General features: G+C 32.6%; 1 protein-coding gene across 8 annotated transcripts in view; it reads left to right on the top strand.

Moving 5' to 3' along the window:
* LOC136028374 (uncharacterized) overlaps nucleotides 1–19,656 on the top strand; it is an 87,574-nt gene that overhangs the window by 21,713 nt on the left and 46,205 nt on the right. For 5 of the 8 annotated variants that reach the window (XR_010617820.1, XM_065706172.1, XM_065706170.1 and 2 more), the window contains exons 3-5: nucleotides 725–883; nucleotides 9,126–9,362; nucleotides 16,970–17,139. Coding sequence is in view for 7 of the 8 variants with exons in the window: in XM_065706172.1 (XP_065562244.1) it covers nucleotides 725–883; nucleotides 9,126–9,362; nucleotides 16,970–17,139 (566 nt within the window). In the remaining variant the exon portion in view is untranslated. The remainder of the gene's footprint in view (nucleotides 1–724; nucleotides 884–9,125; nucleotides 9,363–16,969; nucleotides 17,140–19,656) is intronic. The other 3 variants (XM_065706175.1, XM_065706174.1, XM_065706173.1) reach the window with 2 other exon arrangements.

Below are 19,656 nucleotides of genomic sequence, written 5' to 3'. Positions count from 1 at the left end.
GCAAATATATATCAAAGCATTACATAAGAAATCCTAACAGAAATTCCCCAGGGGACGGGGCAGTGGTGTAATTTTGTCAAAATCCTTGGGGGGGGGAAGTCAGAGCCAACTTTCCCAAATCAAGTGAAAGTGACAGTGAAAACTTAATGAATGAGTGATATGGTACCATAAAGGGAAATATATACTGAAGCGAATTAACCAGTTTCTCTGGATGCTTGAATTATGCAGGGTTATCTTAGTTTTGACAATATCTTTGAAGAAACTACATTTCAGCTGGGGTGATAAACTGGAGTCGGGGGGTAAACCGAGGTTTGGGAGGGACACTTGCCCCCTGTCCCATAACAAACAACGCCCCTGGGGCTTGGGCAAGGAGCTTTGTTTTTACCAGGATTTAAATGCGATTGTTTCTAATTATTCTTGTTTTGCACATTTAAAATGTCTTTCCTTTTTTCAAGAAAGCCATCGGCCCCTCCCCTCCTGGCGGTTTTTATGGCAGCACAACAAATTCAGATTTGGGTCGTCTTTTTCCTTTTAAGCTGCATATTAAACCCGTAAAAGCTAGATATATTTCGGCTCATTCCGAAGCTAAGCTAAATATACAATTAGTTAAGGTCAAGCTAAGCTAAAATCTCGATGCATTTTGGTTCATATATTTTTGGCTAATTATATATTAGGCTGACTTGTAATGCGAACATCCAAAAGTCTATAATGATTGTTCTTGTAGATGACACTGAAGTGGTTCTAAATGCAAATCATAAACATTTGAACGAAGAAATCGTTGACCTGTCTCAACTGGACAAGATTCCAAAAGGGGATTTTACTGATCATCATAAATGTCATCAAATTGTTGATGAAAATTATGTTTCACTGTCGAAGATGCATGGTAATTACAATTTATTATTTATTTTCATATAAATGTATTTTCAGCAAAATTTAGATCCAATAAAACTACAAAAAAAAAAATTATTGGCAAGTTCCTGACTCTATTTATTTTTTGATTCTGTTTTGATTTTGTTTAATTTTGAACCAAAATTTATTTCCAATAGAACTAAAAAAATGAGGTAAAGCCAAGTCAGGGCCGAATCCAGGATTTTATTTGGGGGGAGGGTATTTTTTTCCGGGTGGATTTACAGAAAAACAATAAAAATCGTTTCAAAAATGGGTTTTGATATGTTTTTATTAAATCTTTTGAACGATCATTTCGGCATTGGGGGGGGGGGTCTCAAACCCCTCAACCTTTCCCCTGAATACGGCCTTGAGTTTAATTCATTTATTGTTTAGTCTTTTATTGTGTGAGTATATCTTGCAAAGAAAAATCAAGATGCAACAAGTTTTATGATTGTTAGGATAAGTCTGTTTTTCTGAAGCGAATCTGATCAAGTCCAATTTCAATTTTTGAAATTTTGAAATTTTGGCGTTGATTGTTTGTAATTTTATACAATAACAAGGATTTACTAAAAGTAGGGATTAAATTCACACAACTTTTCCCCTTTTTAAGGTGCCACAGGCGAACGCGGAAATTCACGTGTTAGGAACCACCCTCTGATTCCCCCGCCTCTAAATTACAGAAATACCTTTTTTGGTATTTTTAATAAAGAATACCTTTTTTTTGGTATTTTATTGGAACAGTTAAAGAAAACAATAATTTCTCAGTCTTTGACCACTTCTTAAGTAAAGATGCTAAATAAATATGACGAGCCATTACATTCCTTATTTTATGCTCGCACTAAATATCATGATTGCTTTTTGACAATGCCACACGCCTATCCCCCCCACCCAACTGATGGTTTCAGATAAAGAACTAGAATATATAACACCTAAAATAGAACATTAAAATAATAGAATTCTTAATTTATAATATAGGGTTTGTTTCTAGTAATCAGATTATTATGTTTCTTTCCATTTTTATTCATAGCCTGAAATTATTTTAGAAAAATTTTTATAACCACCATTTATTTGAAATCGCTTAGAGTGGTTTTCAAGGGCCAAGAAAGCAGCAACTGGTTTAACGAAGAAGATATGAAGCATCAAAAAAATAATGAAAAACGAAGAAGTATATTATTTAGGACCATATCTGGGGCCACCAGGGGGTGAGTGTAGGTTAGTTTGCATCGTGAGAAAAGTGACCATGATATTTAGAAAGGGTATAGAATAAGATATCTAATGTTGCTAGTTTTATTTTATTTATATATTTCCTTTGGAAGTGGTCAATCACCAAAACTTTACCAAAAAGAAAAAAAAAAAAAAAACGAACCAATTTCCCCTTCCAAAGGTTTTGAGAAATATTTTCCACCTGTGTCTCTTAAAGTTTCATAAACCGACCCCACCGGTGTGAATGCGTTGACCTGACAGTCTAACGTAGTAGAATTCTAACGTAGTAGAATTTCGTAGTAGAAAAGTTTACGTATTAGGATTATATAGTAGAACTACGTAGTACAATTCTGCTCAAGTAGTAGAACGAGAAAACTAGAATTTAAAATAATTTGCTGAAAATAATTTACTAATATCAGGAATGCGTCACAGCCATAGAGGTGTGACGGTCGCCGTAGAGGTCGTTACGGTATGTTGGTGTAGAGCTGTGACACATGTTATCCAACTATATAAAGGAACCAATTTCGCTAAGTTCGTTTCAAAAATTAAAAAAGAATATCTTATTGAGTAAATAAAAATATATTGTTTGTTTAATTTTCCGTTTAATGTTGTGTGAATAATGTATATGTGATAAGCTTGTGAAGTGATTTATTTCCTTTCATATGTGGAATACTCTTATATTGCCAAAATATATAGAAGAATTGATTTTACTAATCTAGTTCTAAAAAAAACAACTTTAAAATATATTTTTGAGTACATGTTAAAAAAATGCTTACATTTTTCTTGTTTAGTTTTTGTTTGTTTGTTGTTTGTTTAGTTTTTCTGCTTAATGAAAGTAAAACAGTTCAAAATAGGGATGAAACCTTTTAATTGACAAATAAAATTATTTAACTGGATATTTCGAACACATATACAGTGTTCATCATCAGCAGTAAAACTCTGCTGATGATGATTTACTGCTGATGATGAACACTGTATATGTGGTTCGAAATATCCAGTTAAATAATTTTATGTTTTTATTCACTGTCAATTAAAAGGTATCATCCCTATTTTGAACTGTTTTACTTTCGTCATGGAAAGGCAGTGTGGTCTTCGAAGTTATCTTTTCTGCTTAATGATGTTAGAAAAAGTATATTTTTGTTTGATGTTATTTTTATCAAGTTTTTATTTTTTTATTTTTATCAAATGATTGATTTCTCGAATCCACGTATTCCCCGTTTACAGCCTCTGGCATGTTGGCAGTACGGGAATAATTGTGTGTATTTTTTTTTATTTCGTCAATAAGACAAGTCAAGCCAAGAAGAAAAAAGAATAAATTAAAAATAAAAATTGAAAAATATAAACTTTTAGTTACTATGTTGTTTTCATTTTTATTATGTATTGGTTTTATTGATGGTTTTTGCTTCATACCTGTCTTACAATATCACTGTGTAGATACTAGGAAAAATAATTTGAGGCCAGAGGCCAAACCTGAGTTGTGACAGAAGCCAGTAATAGGCTATTTCTCTGTTTGTGCTGCTGGCTTTTTCCGGTTAGATTGAAATATTCAGCTCTCTCTATTTTTTGGTCCTCTTTATTATCTTTGTTCATAGTTTTATCGTTCTTTTAGAAAAATTCGTAACTATTCTAGAAAATTAGAATAATATATAGCATATTTCTTCAAAGGTCAGGATAGTTAGGTGCTCAATCTCTTTCTCCCCTCTGATCCCCCTCTCCTCTTCCGAGTTGCAAAAAATGTATCATAAATACAGTAGAGACACCGGATATTTTGCAAGTTTAGTTTATTTTGTTTATTTAAATTATAGTATTCTATTTAACTAATAATTTTAATATTTTTTTCAAATATAATCTTATTACATTATAATCTTATAATTTTATTATTTATATCATTTCATTTTAATAACATATTATATATTTATTATATAATCTACATCAGCATTATATTTAATAGTAATATATAGTAATTAATAATATATATAACAACTAGATGTTGGGGTGGCGCTTCGCGCCACCCCAACACCTAGTTGGTGGGGCGCTTCGCGCCCCCAAGCCCCCCCCGCGCGCGTAAGTCGTTCGCGCCATATTAGTTACGTGCCATTGTAGTTGTGTCCCTGTGTCCCACCTGTGAATAGAGATAGATATAAATATATGTTTTTAACTACGTAAAACATGCGAATATACAACATTCTTCGCTGTCCCATTGTCTGTGCATATAAATAGATTGTCAGGTTTACTGACTCTTGAACATGCAACATATAATTGTCCATGGGAAAAACAATCCGTATTCAGATCTATACCTCATTATTCTAATGATGTGTCCCTGTGTCCCGGTCGTCATTTATATTCCCTGTGTCCCGGTCGTCATTTGTGTCCCGGTGTCCCAGTTTGTAATTTCTCTTTGAGTGTCTCGGTCGTCATTTATATTCCCTGTGTCCCGGTCGTCCTTTGTGTCCCGGTTTCCCGGTCTGTAATTTCTATTCGAACAATCCCTGTGTCCCGGTCGTCATTTATATATCCCGACTGTGCCCCCGGCGTCCCCGTTGTAGTTGTGTCCCTGTGTCCCGGTCGTCATTTATATTCCCTGTGTCCCGGTCGTGATTTGAGTCCGGGTGTCCCAGTCTGTAATTTCTCTTTGAGGTTCCCGGTCGTCATTTATATTCCCTGTGTCCCGGTCGTGATTTGAGTCCGGGTGTCCCGGTCTGTAATTTCTCTTTGAGTGTTTTTTCTTTTTAGTTTTTACCTTTTTTCTTTTTTCAGTTTTCTTTTTCTTCTTTATTTTTCAACGTCACTATGAAGTACATATCGCCGAACCTTTGTTTTTTTAACTTAAATCTGGTAGGCATTGATGACTTCATCCAAGTCAAAATCCCAAACCCAATCATCATCGCTATCATTTTCAGTTTTGATATGGTTTGACTCTCGCTGTCCAGGTGGATTTTCATCTAACTGCGCGGTTTTGCGTTCTTTAGCCGCAACAATTAAACATTTCTCCGTGAACGAATGTCTTAAATACCTTTAATGACGTCATCGTCATAACAAACATGACGACAACTAACTTCATGACGTCAGTCGACACACAAACATGACGTCACTCGACACACACACACACACAACTTATTTTTATATATATAGATATATAATATACTAGCTGTTGGGGTGGCGCTTCGCGCCACCCCAACACCTAGTTGGTGGGGGCGCTTCGCGCCCCCCCAAGCCCCCCCGCGCGCGTAAGTCGTTACGCGCCATATTAGTTACGCGCCATTGTAGTTGTGTCCCTATGTCCCACCTGTGAATATATATATATATATATATATATATATATATATATATATATATATATATATATATATATATATATATATATATATATATACTAGCTGTTGGGGTGGCGCTTCGCGCCACCCCAACACCTAGTTGGTGGGGGCGCTTCGCGCCCCCCCCCCCCCAAGCCCCCCCGCGCGCGTAAGTCGTTACGCGCCATATTAGTTACGCGCCATTGTAGTTGTGTCCCTATGTCCCACCTGTGAATATAGATATATATATATATATATATATCTATATATATAAAAATAAGTTGTCTGTGGATGGATGGATGGATGGATGTGTGGATGGATGTGTCAGGTGACGTCACCTGAAAAAACTGGATCGGGTGACGTCAAAACTGAAAAAACTAAAAAAGGCAAAAACTACAAAAAAACTAAAAACTAATAAAAAAAATAAAAAAGCTAAAAAACTAAAAAAACTAAAAAAAGGCAAAAACTACAAAAAAAAACTAAAAAACTAAAAAAAAAAACTGAAAAAACTAAAAAAAGGCAAAAACTACAAAAAAAAACTAAAAACTAATAAAAAAAGTAAAAAAGCTAAAAAACTAAAAAAACTAAAAAAACTAAAAAAAGGTAAAAAACTAAAAAAAATAAAAAATAAAAAAAAACTAAAAAAAAGGAAAAAACTGAAAAATAAGCTAAAATAAAGGTAAAAACCAATAAAAAACTAAAAAAAAAAAAGGAAAAAACTAATAAATGACGACACTCAAAGAGAAAGCGACCAGGACAAAAAACTAAAAAAAAAGGCAAAAACTACAAAAAAACTAAAAACTAATAAAAAAAATAAAAAAGCTAAAAAACTAAAAAAACTAAAAAAAGGTAAAAAACTAAAAAAACTAAAAACTAAAAAAAAAAACTAAAAAAGGTAAAAACTAAAAGAACTAAAAAAGAAAAAAATAAATGACGACACTCAAAGAGAAAGCGACCAGGACAAAAGGAATGTTCGATTAGCAATCAACAAAGCACCGGGACACAGGGAGTATAAATGACGACCAGGACACAAGTAAAAAAAAAAATTAACAAAACTAAAAAGAAGGTAAAAACTACAAAAAAACTAAAAAGAAAAAAAAACTAAAAACTAATAAAAAAACTAAAAAATCTAAAAATCTAAATAAACTAAAAAAGAAAAAAAAAGGAAAAAAATAAAGGAGAAAAACAAAACTAAAAACGAATGTATATACAGACCGGTACACCGGGATACAAATGACGACCGGGACACAGGGAATATAAATAACGACCGGGACACAGGGACACAACTACAACGGGGACACCGGGGGAAACAGGGGGATATAAATGACGACCGGGACAAAAAAACTAAAAAGAAATAAAAACTAAAAACTAATAAAAAAAACTAAAAATCTAAAAATCTAAATAAGCTAAAAAAGAAAAAAAAAGGAAAAAAATAAAGGAGAAAAACAAAACTAAAAAACGAATGTATATACAGACCGGGACACCGGGATACAAATGATGACCGGGACCCGGGACACAGGGAATATAAATGACGACCGGGACACAGGGACACAACTACAACGGGGACACCGGGGGAAACAGGGGGATAACCTGACAATCTATTTATATGCAAAGACAATGGGACAGCAAAGAATGTTGTATATTCGCAAGTTTTACGTAGTTAAAACCATATATATATATATATATATATCTATATTCACAGGTGGGACATAGGGACACAACTACAATGGCGCGTAACTATTATGGCGCGTAACGACTTACGCGCGCGGGGGGGCTTGGGGGGGGGCGCGAAGCGCCCCCACCAACTAGGTGTTGGGGTGGCGCGAAGCGCCACCCCAACAGCTAGTATATATATATATATATATATATATATATATATATATATATATATATATATATATATATGTTTTTAACTACGTAAAACTTGCGAATATACAACATTCTTTGCTGTCCCATTGTCTGTGCATATAAATAGATTTTCAGGTTTACCGACTCTTGAACATGCAACATATAATGGTCCATGGGAAAACAATCCGTATTCAGATCTATACCTCATGATTCTAATGATTGCCCTTGAGCTTTGTTGATGGTGATTGCTAATCGACCATTCCCTGAGTCGCCATCGTCATTTATATATCCCCCTGTGCACCCCGGCGTCCCCTTTGTAGTTATGTCCCTGTGTCCCGGTCGTCATTTATATTCCCTGTGTCCCGGTCGTCATTTGTATCCCGGTGTCCCGGTCTGTATATACATTCGTTTTTTAGTTTTGTTTTTCTCCTTTATTTTTTTCCTTTTTTCTTTTTTTCTTTTTTAGTTTATTTAGATTTTTAGATTTTTTAGTTTTTTTATTAGTTTTTAGTTTTTTTGTAGTTTTTACCATTTTTTTAGTTTTTTTAGTTTTTTTTTTTTACTTATGTCCTGGTCGTCATTTATACTCCCTGTGTCCCGGTCGTCATTTGTGTCTCGGTGCTTTGTTGATTGCTAATTTATATTATATTTATATTTATATTTTTTATATTTATTAATATTTTTTTAGTTTTCTTTTTCTCTTATTTTTCAGTTTTTTCCTTTTTTTTAGTTTTTTTCTTTTTTTGTTTTTTACCTTTTTTTTAGTTTTTTTAGTTTTTTTAGTTTTTTAGCTTTTTTAGTTTTTTTATTAGTTTTTAGTTTTTTTTAGTTTTTGCCTTTTTTTAGTTTTTTCAGTTTTTTTAATTTTTAGTTTTTTACCTTTTTTTAGTTTTTTTTAGTTTTTTAGCTTTTTTAGTTTTTTTTCTTTTTAGTTTTTTTTGTAGTTTTTACCTTTTTTAGTTTTTTTCTTCTTTTGTATTAGTGTGAAATAATTCAGACGTCATATGCGGACAAACACGACGTCACTCGACAGACAGACAGACAGACATAACCCACAAACAACTTATTTTTATATATATTTATTCATATTTTTTTAGTTTTCTTTTTCTCTTTTATTTTTCAGTTTTTTCCTTTTTTTTAGTTTTTTTTCTTTTTTAGTTTTTAGTTTTTTTTAGTTTTTTACCTTTTTTTTTAGTTTTTTTAGTTTTTTTAGTTTTTTAGCTTTTTTAGTTTTTTTATTAGTTTTTATTGTTTTTGTAGTTTTTGCCTTTTTTTATTTTTTTTTAGTTTTTTTTTAGTTATTAGATTTTTACCTTTTTTTAGTTTTTTTTAGTTTTTTAGCTTTTTTAGTTTTTTTTTCTTTTTAGTTTTTTTTGTAGTTTTTACCTTTTTTAGTTTTTTTCTTCTTTTGTATTAGTGTGAAATAATTCAGACGTCATATGCGGACAAACATAACGTCACCTGATCCACACACAGATCCACACACAGACAACTTATTTTTATATATATAGATTATATAATAATTTATAATAACATATAATAATAATTATTACTATATATTTCATAATAAATAATAACATACATTATTATTTATTATACATGTATATACATCATTATTATATATTTAATAATATAATATAATTATATCTTATATAATCCCATTATTATTATTATTATTATATTATCTTAATTATTAATTATTTAATAATTAAGTTTATAATAATTAATTTTATTAAGTAAATTTTATTTTATTTTAATTAAGTAAATTTAATTTTATTTTTAATTAATTATTAATTAATTAAAAATTATTTTTATTAATAATAATAATTAATTTTAGTTTGGTAAGTCTTAATAATTATTAATTAATATAAGTAGAATCTTCAATTATTTAAGGGAAAAGAACTTACTGTGAAGTACAAATGACGGCCCAGCAACTGGTAGCAATATCTTCTCAAGTTGGATGTGCAGTATTTTGTCCTCTGTGTGTCAACCATTATGTAGAGGAAAACCACTTGAGGCTGCACTTACTGGATATTCATAAGAACGAGCTGAGACTTATGGCAAGAAAAGAATATGACCTTTTTGCCTATCAAACATGCCCAGCTTGTAATGTGAAGATTTTAAAACGAGGTTGGTTCAACAAATTACGGTTTATTTATATTTTCTTTATCTGAATAACTACTGTAGCACTCAAAAATGAAGGCTAAGCTGTGAAACTTTTACAATCAAAGAGACAACACACACACGCAAAAAAGGGGTCGCTTGATAAATTCACAAACAAAATAGGTTACGAAGAAGATTAAAAATCTGTTCGTACGGCACTTACCGGGCCCTAGTTCGTTTGGTAAGTCTGGTAAGTCTACTGATTAGTGCAGTAAGAGTAGATTGGTACTTATTGGTTGCTAATATCCCTTTTCTGAATGTCGTTATTCAGCAAGTTAAATTCAACAACTCAAGGACACTTTTGTAGTTGTTGCTACGTCATCCCCGTATTAGTTTAGTAGCACCTTTTTTTTTAACATCTTCTATTTCTTCTGACGAATAACCAGTGTTTTTACTTCGGGGACTCCACACAGGACACCAATACTCGAGGATAGACCTAATATAGATTTTGTACCCTCTTGTTTCAATTCAACGGTCCTTGTGTTAGAGTAGGCAGTCTTAAAGAATCGCGATACAAAGTCGAACTATAGTGTAAAGAATGGGTTCAAGAGGGGGCAGCCCCCTTCATATAGGAATAACATCTTTTCGTTTTAAGTTCTAAAGTTGATCCTTACTTTCATTAAATAAATAAAACAAGTTTCTTCAACTGAAAGTAAGGAACAATATCGAAACTTAAAACGAACAGAAATTATTACGTATATAAGGGGGGCTGACCCCCTCATCAATATGTCACTCTTTAAGCTATTTTTTTTAGAACTTCAAAAAGGCTTATTATTCTAATTGATTTTAGGAATCGTTCTTACAGAATAAGGACAAAAAGTCAAACTTTAGCGTAAAGCTAATTGTCCTCCAATATTTTTGGTCACTTAAAAAGGGCAATAGAACTTTTTTTTCTCGTCCGAATGAGCCCTTTTGCGATATTCTAGGACTGACAAATACAAAGTAGAAACAATAGGGAAAATCTTTTCAATAGGGAAATCTTTCAAGACAGTGGAAAAAGATTTTCCCTATTGTTTCTACTTTGTATTTGTTTGTTATGGAAAGGCAGTGTGGTCTTCGTCGCTATTTTACTCTAGGACTGTTGGTTTGATACGATCACACATGGAAAAAAAGAACAAATAAACACGCATCCGTGATCTTTCTTCTGGCAAAAAATATAAAATTCCACATTTTTGCAGATGGGAGCTTGCAGCTTCTACGATAGGGTTCTTGGATACGCTGAATCTGATGGTGTGATTTTCATTCGGATTCCTAGACGTTTAAGGGATGTTTTCCCCTTTTTCAAAAATCTGGCAAATTTTCTCAGCTTTTGATGGGTAACACTAAACTTAATGAATCTTACAACTCTTTAATCAGCATAATAAGGCGCTTCTTTTAAAGTAGTTATTGATATCGAAATTCTGTTTACTAGAGTTTCCTTTACTACTGAGCCGCGTCACTCCTTACTTACTTACCTTACTCCTTACCTTACCTTACTCCTTACCTTACGTCACTCCTTACCGCGTCACTCCTTACTCGTTATCGCGAACTTATTAAGGATTTGAAAGAGTTTTTCCTCCTTTTAATTGGATTGAATTCAATTAACTTTTGAAAAAGAAATGGTAAAAAAATATAAATTTGATAGTTTGAAATATCTTTTCTCAAGTTTTAACGTAAAGGTAAAAAGGTAAAGAATATGGCATTGGACTTTACAGTCCCTACCAGTGGTGCTGATCCCCGTTTCTTGGCCCTTCAGCGAGGAAGAGCAGTAGGGGGTGGAGGCCAACCATCCTGTCCTTTCGCACACCCTTCCTGTTTACCTTCCCAAAGTTTCTCCAGGTACACATTTAGAGCTGGGTCGATTCTGGCTGAGCTTATTGAGTCACGCCAACGCCCCCGACCCAAACTAAATAATTGGGTACACTAGGATTCGAACCCTCGCTCTCTTGGACAAAGGATCCTAAATACAGCGCACCAATCCAGTCGGCTAGGATGGCTAGGGAGTTTTAATGTAGGGGTCGTCAAACTAGATAAAGCACATAGACCTTTCCACAAACTCCCAAATGATTTTGAAATTTACGTTAATCTTTAAGAAGGAAGTAAAATACGCTGCCTCTAAAATTTGAAAAAAATATTAGGCTACCTGTAATTAAGTATCGTATTTCCTGTTCTTCCAAAAATGACTGAACTTTAAACAACATTTAATTTTTTAAATTCTAATTCCATTTAGACTCTCCCAACTATTTTCTAGCTCAATTTCACAATAACATATACTTCTTCTGGTGAACAGTGGCCATTTTGTGGACTTGAGGAAAGGTCTATTGGTTGGGCTGCATGTAGTGCATAAGGTATACAGCCCAAACAAATGAAAAATCAAGTCGAAAAAAATGAAGAAACAAAAGGTTATTAAACGAAAGGATACAAACAAAATAAGCACAAGGATAAAATAACTAGGAGATTTTTTTTTTTTTGGGGGGGGGGGAGATACAAAACAAAAGTTTAAAAACGCAAAAAAAATTGTTTATAATGCATTTTGGTTATGTTTTTCCGAGTTACGGTTTTACGAAAAGGCTAGGCATATTTTTCCATCGTTAAAGGCTTCTTTTTCCATGTCAAGCGTTGCAAAGTCGCCAAATACTTTTGTAGACGTGGCCGCTGTTTTCCAGAAGAAGTAAAAGCACTGTAAAATTTCGTAAAACGTAAATACGTAAACTTTAGAATTTTTGTAAACGTAATAGCTTTCAACAACATTCAATTTCATAAAGGCAAATTCCACTTTTCCGACTATTTTCTAGCTCAATTTCACAATGAGTTGCAGACCACACTTCTTCTGGAAAACAGCGGCCACGTCGAGGATTTGAGAAAAGGTCTATTGGCTGGACTGCATATTTGTAATATGCAATATTGTTAAATATATATTTGTAATACAATATATTTGTAATATTGGTAATATTACCCTTTGTAATTACGCTTGCAAAATTACCTTTTTGATTTACCAAATTTATGTTAGATTTTGTGTAACGTTATGTGCGGTAATAACCCACGTCAAGGATTTGAGAAAAGGTTAAACTGCATAAAAGGTTGGAAATTGAAATGATTTGAGAAAAAGTTTATTGGTTGGACTGCATATAGTACATAAAGTATACAGCCCTAACAAATGAAAAATCCTGTCACAAAAAATTGAAGATAATAAAGAAAAGGATATAAACAAAATAAAATGTGCAATATAATACCAACAAAATAAATAAATGGATAAAACAGCAAGGAAGATAATATCCAGTCAGTGAAAGAGAAAACGAAAAAAAACACCAGATATCTCGACAAGGACCTCTGCCAAGCCATCTTCAGTGGCCCCAAAAATATAAGAAAAAGTAGCCCTTTGCCCTGTTGTTTATGATTTTTTTTTGTCCTCCTTTCCTGTTTGTCAGTCATTTGTAACCAGTATGATTTCAGAACTTATTTAATGTATACAAACAAAAGTATTTTGTTACCTTTTGGAACCTTTGGTTGAACCTTTGAACTACCAAATTTAGGTAAAATCACTCTTTTGAATGACACTTAAAAAATTACCTTTTTTAAGAGTCACCTTCTTTTTATGTTAACATACGAAATTTTACCATAGTTATCTAAAATCAGCCTTTTGCATTACGCTGCAAAGGACTGCTCTTTTGAGTTTCCAAATTTAAGCAAAATCTATTTTGCGTAAGGTACGGTCTTTTTAATTACCATAGCTAGGTAATTTTACCCCTTTGTAATTACGCTTACAAAATTGCCTTTTTGAATTACTATATTTATGTAAAATTACCATTTTGTGTAACATACGGTCATTTGGATTACCATAGTTGTTTAAAAAAATTACGTTTACAAAATTGCCTATTTGAATTATCACATCTATGCAAAATTACCATTTTGTGTAACGTACGGTCATTTGAATTATCATAGTTATTTGAAATTACCTTTTTGTAATTACGCTTGCAAAATTACCATTTTGAATCACCACATTTATGTAAAATTACCATTTCGTGCAAACTATGGTTATTTGAATTACCATAGTGATGTAAAATTACCCTTGCAAAATTACCTTTTTTAATTACTACATTTATATAGAATTGCCATTTTGTCTAACATAACGGTCATTTGAATTACCATAGTTATGTAAAATTACCCTTCGTAATTATGCTTTTCAAAAATTACCTGTTTGAACTACCACATTTATGTAAAATTACTATTTTGAGTTACGTTATTCTGAATTGCTCTTTTGAGCTACCAGATCTAGTTTCCATTTTCGGTGTCTTTAAATTTTTTTTTGTGGAATTTGCAGCTACCCAAAAAGCTTGACAGGTTAGGTTAGTTAACCAAAAAGCTTGACAGACTACCCTTTAGAGATAATAGACAATTAAAAATGACAAAATGCAATTATAAAATGAGTATTGTTAGATCATTATTAGAATTGAAAGTTATTTAAAACCAAACATGAAACAAAGAATTTTTTTAACTGTATTAATTGTTACCACGTTTAAATTGTTTGGAGAAAGGAAAGTCAACCCATTCTAAATTCAACCAAAGTACAGATAAACTGAATTAAACATAGACATAATTACTGACACTAAGTGTCAGTTAGTGTCAGTGACACTAAGTGTCAGTGCCATTAATAATGGCACTAAGAAGCACTAAAACTGAGCTGTTTACAAGGTACATACAAATAGCACAAACAGGAAATACAAGTATTTTATGCTGTTATGCTGTTGTATTTTAAAGCTTGACAGACTACCCTTTAGAGATAATAGACAATTAAAAATGACAAAATGCAATTATAAAATGAGTATTGTTAGATCATTATTAGAATTGAAAGTTATTTAAAACCAAACATGAAACAAAGAATTTTTTTAACTGTATTAATTGTTACCGCGTTTAAATTGTTTGGAGAAAGGAAATTCAACCCATTCTAAATTCAACCAAAGTACAGATAAACTGAATTAGACATAGACATAGACATAGACATAGCACTAAGAAGCACTAAAACTGAGCTGTTTACAAGGTACATACAAATAGCACAAACAGGAAATACAAGTATTTTATGCTGTTAAACAGACCCGTGAAAAGGGGAACAAAATAATGCTGATACCGTGTTATGCGGGGATAAACCGGCTCCAGTCTGTTCTCTCTTTTGGTGAGTTTGGTCAGGGGCGAGTTCGTGGGAAGGATACGTATGTGTTTTGAGCGTCTTAGAATATATTGTCTAAATTTGACTATTAGATTTTGGCGGTTGTTGTGGAGTGTCACAAGTCCTAGTAATTCAAGGGCCTATTCATAAGAAGTATAACTTTCTCCCATCATAATTTTATGAGCACGCACTTTTATGCCTCAGTATCTTGGCTTAACCCGGGGCTTTTGAACTAAAGTTACAGAAATATTTGACTATGAATAATAAGAGTAATGAACTGTGAGCCTAGGAAATAGATGGGATAATGAAATGAAATGAAGTGCTAAAAAACACCGAAAATCGAAAATTAATTCTAAAAAATATAAAAAGGACAGATACTATTTGGATATCAATGTATCAACACTGAATAATATCATTATTCAGTTCTTTCTAATAAAGAAAAACAAAAACCAATGAGGACACGTTCCTTAAAGTCGGTCTTAGGATGCTACGCATTCTTAGAATCAACATTTTTTTTTGTAATTTACTGATACCCAATCAATGTCGTTATTTTTAAGATGCACTATGTATAAAAACTAATGACATTTTACTTTACCCGGAAACATAGAACTTAACACAATTCATGTTGATCTGTCTAAAATTTTCTTGGAGAATTATTGAACTATTGGTAAGAAGTTATTGATATTTCCATGTAGTATTTTACTCTACAAGAAATGCTAATCATAATACATGCAATGCTCCTCTCCCCCTTCTGCACATTAATCTGAAGGATCTCTCAATGAAAATTGGAAGATTAAGGCCTAGAAACGCTTTTCTTTTAGGTTTCAACATATATTTTCTGATATGACAAAAGTTTTCTTCTAAAACTGGCTGGGATTTGAATTTGAATATTAGTACCGAGCATAATGTAACTGAAAAATTCTAACTGAAAAAAATACCCAAAAATCTACCCAAAAATGCAGCACTTAACTAATTTACTTAAATCATCTATTTAATCGTTTTAAATCTATTTAAAATATTATCTATTTAAATTAATTTACTTAAATTAAATGAGATATCTTTTAATAAAATTAACTTAACATGTAACTCGCAGTAATTGTTTCATAGATGAACATGTTTGACAGTGAAAATGTTTGACAGTGTCAAACATTGTTTGACAGTGACAAATATTTGACAGTGAAAATGTTTTGTTGCTCTTTTCTGCCATCGACTGGTCGACTGGTTTGCATGAAAACAAAAATTTGTTTTCATGCAAATGGTTCTATAATGACTTAAAATAGTACTGCAATACTACCATGTAGTGCGGCAATCATCATTATTAATGATTACAATCATTATTAGACACTCTAATAATGATTGCCGCACTACATGGTAGCATTGCATTACTATTTTAAGTCATTATAGAACCATTTGCATGAAAACAAATTTTTCGATCCTAAAGTGTTGTGCAAAAAAATAAAAAGGGAGATCATTTAGCACAAACATGTAAACCTTTGTCCCTGAAGAAGGACAAACCTTACGATTCTTATTTACAAGTCATTCTTTTGTGATAGCGGGGGGGGGGAGCTGACTTCCTTCCACCTGATTTATATCTCGGGACGCACATGTGCCGCGTAGTTCCGCCAAGCTTAGCACCATCTCCTAACCGCTTGGAACAGTTCCGCCTCGCTTGACAGGCTCCATCTGATGTACCTGATTTCTGAGAGGGAGTAATCCCTCGAATGATTGAGGGAGAATCCTCAAACAGTGAAAATTTAAGCCCTGATGGTGCCTGGGCTGTTAAGTTCAGTTGCGAACGATTTCTCGACTAACGTCTCTTTGTAATAGATACCGTCCTATCGAATTTCGGGTGAACGTGGGCAGTTTAGTGCGGAAGTTAGGTTGGGCTTAGAAGTCGCAAAAGCCTCTAAAAATCCCGTCAGTTTCAAACTGATCAGTAACAAAAAGAAAGAGAAAGAGTTGCAGGACTGCCTCTCTGATAAAAACTTGGAGATGGTAGTTGGCCCTAAAAGGTCCAAGGGCTCACTTTATGACTCCGATCATACAGTCAAAATTTTTGCGATAAGAGGGAGTTGTCTTCGAAGGGCATCGGGCCTATTTTGCACCTAAACTCATGCCCAGATCGAAAATTATTAGTCACCTTCGATTCAAATAAATTGCAGCATGCCTATGTTTCCACTTAAAAGTTTGAGGTGGGAGGAGCAAGGTTGCTTAAAGGGACAACTGTGGGCAGGGGCAGGTCTGCAACGTTCTATAATGAGAGGTAAAGGTTAGTATTTTCATTTGTCCGAAAAGTAAAATATTTTTGCCAAAATTTTGAACAATTATATATATTTTCGTCTTAAAAAGGCGGAGGAAGAATTATTGTCTGTCCCCAACTGCTGGTTATATGGGTCTGGCATTAAGATAGTTAAATGTTTCTTTTTTTAAGGATTATTGGCATATCACGTTATGAAGTTCCATCCAGAAGTTATATCTGCCCTTCTTTCATCAATTTCAAATGAAACGAATCGACCGAAGTGTGGTTTTTGCGGATATTTAGTTGATGAAAGCCGTCTTTTATCTTTCATTGACCACCTTCAGTTGGATCACGCGGATAAGGTATTTGGATTTGTGTTAATGGAACCAAAATCACAGCACAGACAACAAATTTGTAAAAAACATTTTGATTCTGAATTTTAAATAACAAGAAGATTTTTTCCTTCTCCTATAATTTGTAAATAACATTTATTTGAAATTATTCGTTAGAAGTAATTAGTGTTCGTTAGAAGAATTCGTTTGTCATTAGCTTATTCGTTAAACTTGGGTAATTTAATTTCTTTAAAAATGTTGACCTGATTACTCAGGAATTTTCTTAATTTAAGACTAAATCATAGGTTTCAGATGAAAAAAAAAAGACAAAAGAAAAAAATAAAAATATGCTGGCCAGAAAGCTCTATTCAATCTGCTACCTTGTCTAGAACATTTTATAACTATTACGGATGATATAATGATACGTTATTGTTTATTGATAGTTTGTGTGTTGATTTTTGCATTTTAAATGAACGTTCGATTAACGCAATTCCAATAAATTTTTAGAATCTGGTGCCTTTTCACAGGGTGGTCAATTTATAAAAATCTAGAGGGGGAGGGATTTTTTCGATTTTTTAAAGATGCGAAAAAGAATTTTTGAGAAGTCTGGGGAAGGGATGTATTTTTGTTCTTTTCGTTTTTTTCCATTATTATTAACAAAAAAGGTGTTTTTCGAAATTTAAGGGACCCCTCCTCCTAATTGACGCCCTCTATTTACGGGTGCTAATTATGAATAGGCTGTTTACTACCTACAAGTTTCTAGGGGGGCTCAATAATTCAGATATGTCTCAATTATTATTTTAAGTGTGAAAATGAGGTCAACAAATTTCCCCGTATACTAAATTTTCTTAAAACTAATTTTTCGTAAATTATTGTTAAATCTTTCTTTTTAAAATTGGTCGCCAAATCTTTCTTAAAATTTTATCTTAAAACTCTTATAAATATCATACTAGGCAACCTGCTTCCTACTGAAATTAAACCAGTGCTTCTATAATTGTTCTGTAAATCACAGATATATCACGTAAATAATTTCTTAGACCACACTGCTTTTCCATTTACGAAAAATTAAGCAAGGAAAAACGGGTTTTAATTTCAACAAAGCATTGAATAAAAAAAAAAAAAAAACAACCCTTTAGTTAAAAATTCCTTCGGCCGCACATCAGCGAGAAAAAACGAAAAGAACGAAAAAAAAAAACAAATGTTTAGAAAAATAACATACACAAAAACACGACAACTAAACATGAAGAAGAAAAAAAAAGTACAACTCGAATTATAAACAAACTTCAAGCACTGATGTTCCAACATAAGAATACAACCAACCAAACATACATTATGTTCCAACATAAGAATATAACCAAACATAAGAATACAACCAACCAAACATACATTATGTTCCAACATAAGAATATAACCAAACATAAGAATACAACCAACCAAACATACATTATGTTCCAACATAAGAATATAACCAAACATAAGAATACAACCAACCAAACATACATTATGTTCCAACATAAGAATATAACCAAACATAAGAATACAACCAACCAAACATACATTATGTTCCAACATAAGAATATAACCAAACATAAGAATACAACCAACCAAACATACATTATGTTCCAACATAAGAATATAACCAAAAGCGAATGTCTATACTGAAACCATGGGTCACTCTCCTCTCAACATTCAATGTATAAATGGGAATCTATTAAAAATGAAGATTATATTTACTTGAACAAACAAAGAAGGTCACCAAACCCCATGTCCATCACCCCTAGCTAAATCTCATGAGTTAATCAACAAATTCATGAATTGTCAATTAAAGGGATTCTTTTTGTTTGCTAGTTTAGCTGCAGTCTGTTGACTTTTCCCAGCTTTGACCTCATTCTGACTTCTGTTATCAAGGTTATCACTTGTTCCAGGACAAATTATGTAACTCACTACTGGTTGAAGATTTTACCTGCTCCTTAATGAAACTATTATAAATTGAGTTTGTCCTAAAATCCCGTTTTAAGGATTTTTTACTATGAAAACTTCAATAATTACGAAGCTATTGATGACGCTATGTGGAGCAACTTCACCATTTTGTAGTTGATTTTATTTTGCTTGTTGTAGGGAAATTTCCTGTTGCTATTGCGAAATGTGATTTTCTTCGTTATTCAAGGTAAGGGGACTGTAAACCTGCAGTCAAAGATTTTTTACTATGACGACTTTAATAACGATGACGCTATTATTTTATTGAGGAGCCACATTACCGTTTTCGTAGTTGATTTTATTTTCTTGTTGTGCAAAAATTTCTGGCTGCTAATGTAAAATGCGATTTTCCTTGTTGTTCAAGGTGAGGGGACTTTAAACCTACAATCAAAGATTGTTTACTATGATGACTTCAATAATGACGAAACTATTAATGACGCTTTAATATATTGCCGAGCAACTTTACCGTTTTCGTTGTTGATTATATTTTGCTTTTTGTTGGGAAATTTCTTGTTGCTATTGCAAAATGTGGTTTTCTTGTTATTCAAGGTGAGGGGACTGTAAACCTCC

The sequence above is a fragment of the Artemia franciscana genome, chromosome 6 (genome assembly GCF_032884065.1).
Source record: "Artemia franciscana chromosome 6, ASM3288406v1, whole genome shotgun sequence".
NCBI lineage: Eukaryota > Metazoa > Arthropoda > Branchiopoda > Anostraca > Artemiidae > Artemia > Artemia franciscana.
This window is presented reverse-complemented; position numbering and strand designations above follow the sequence as displayed.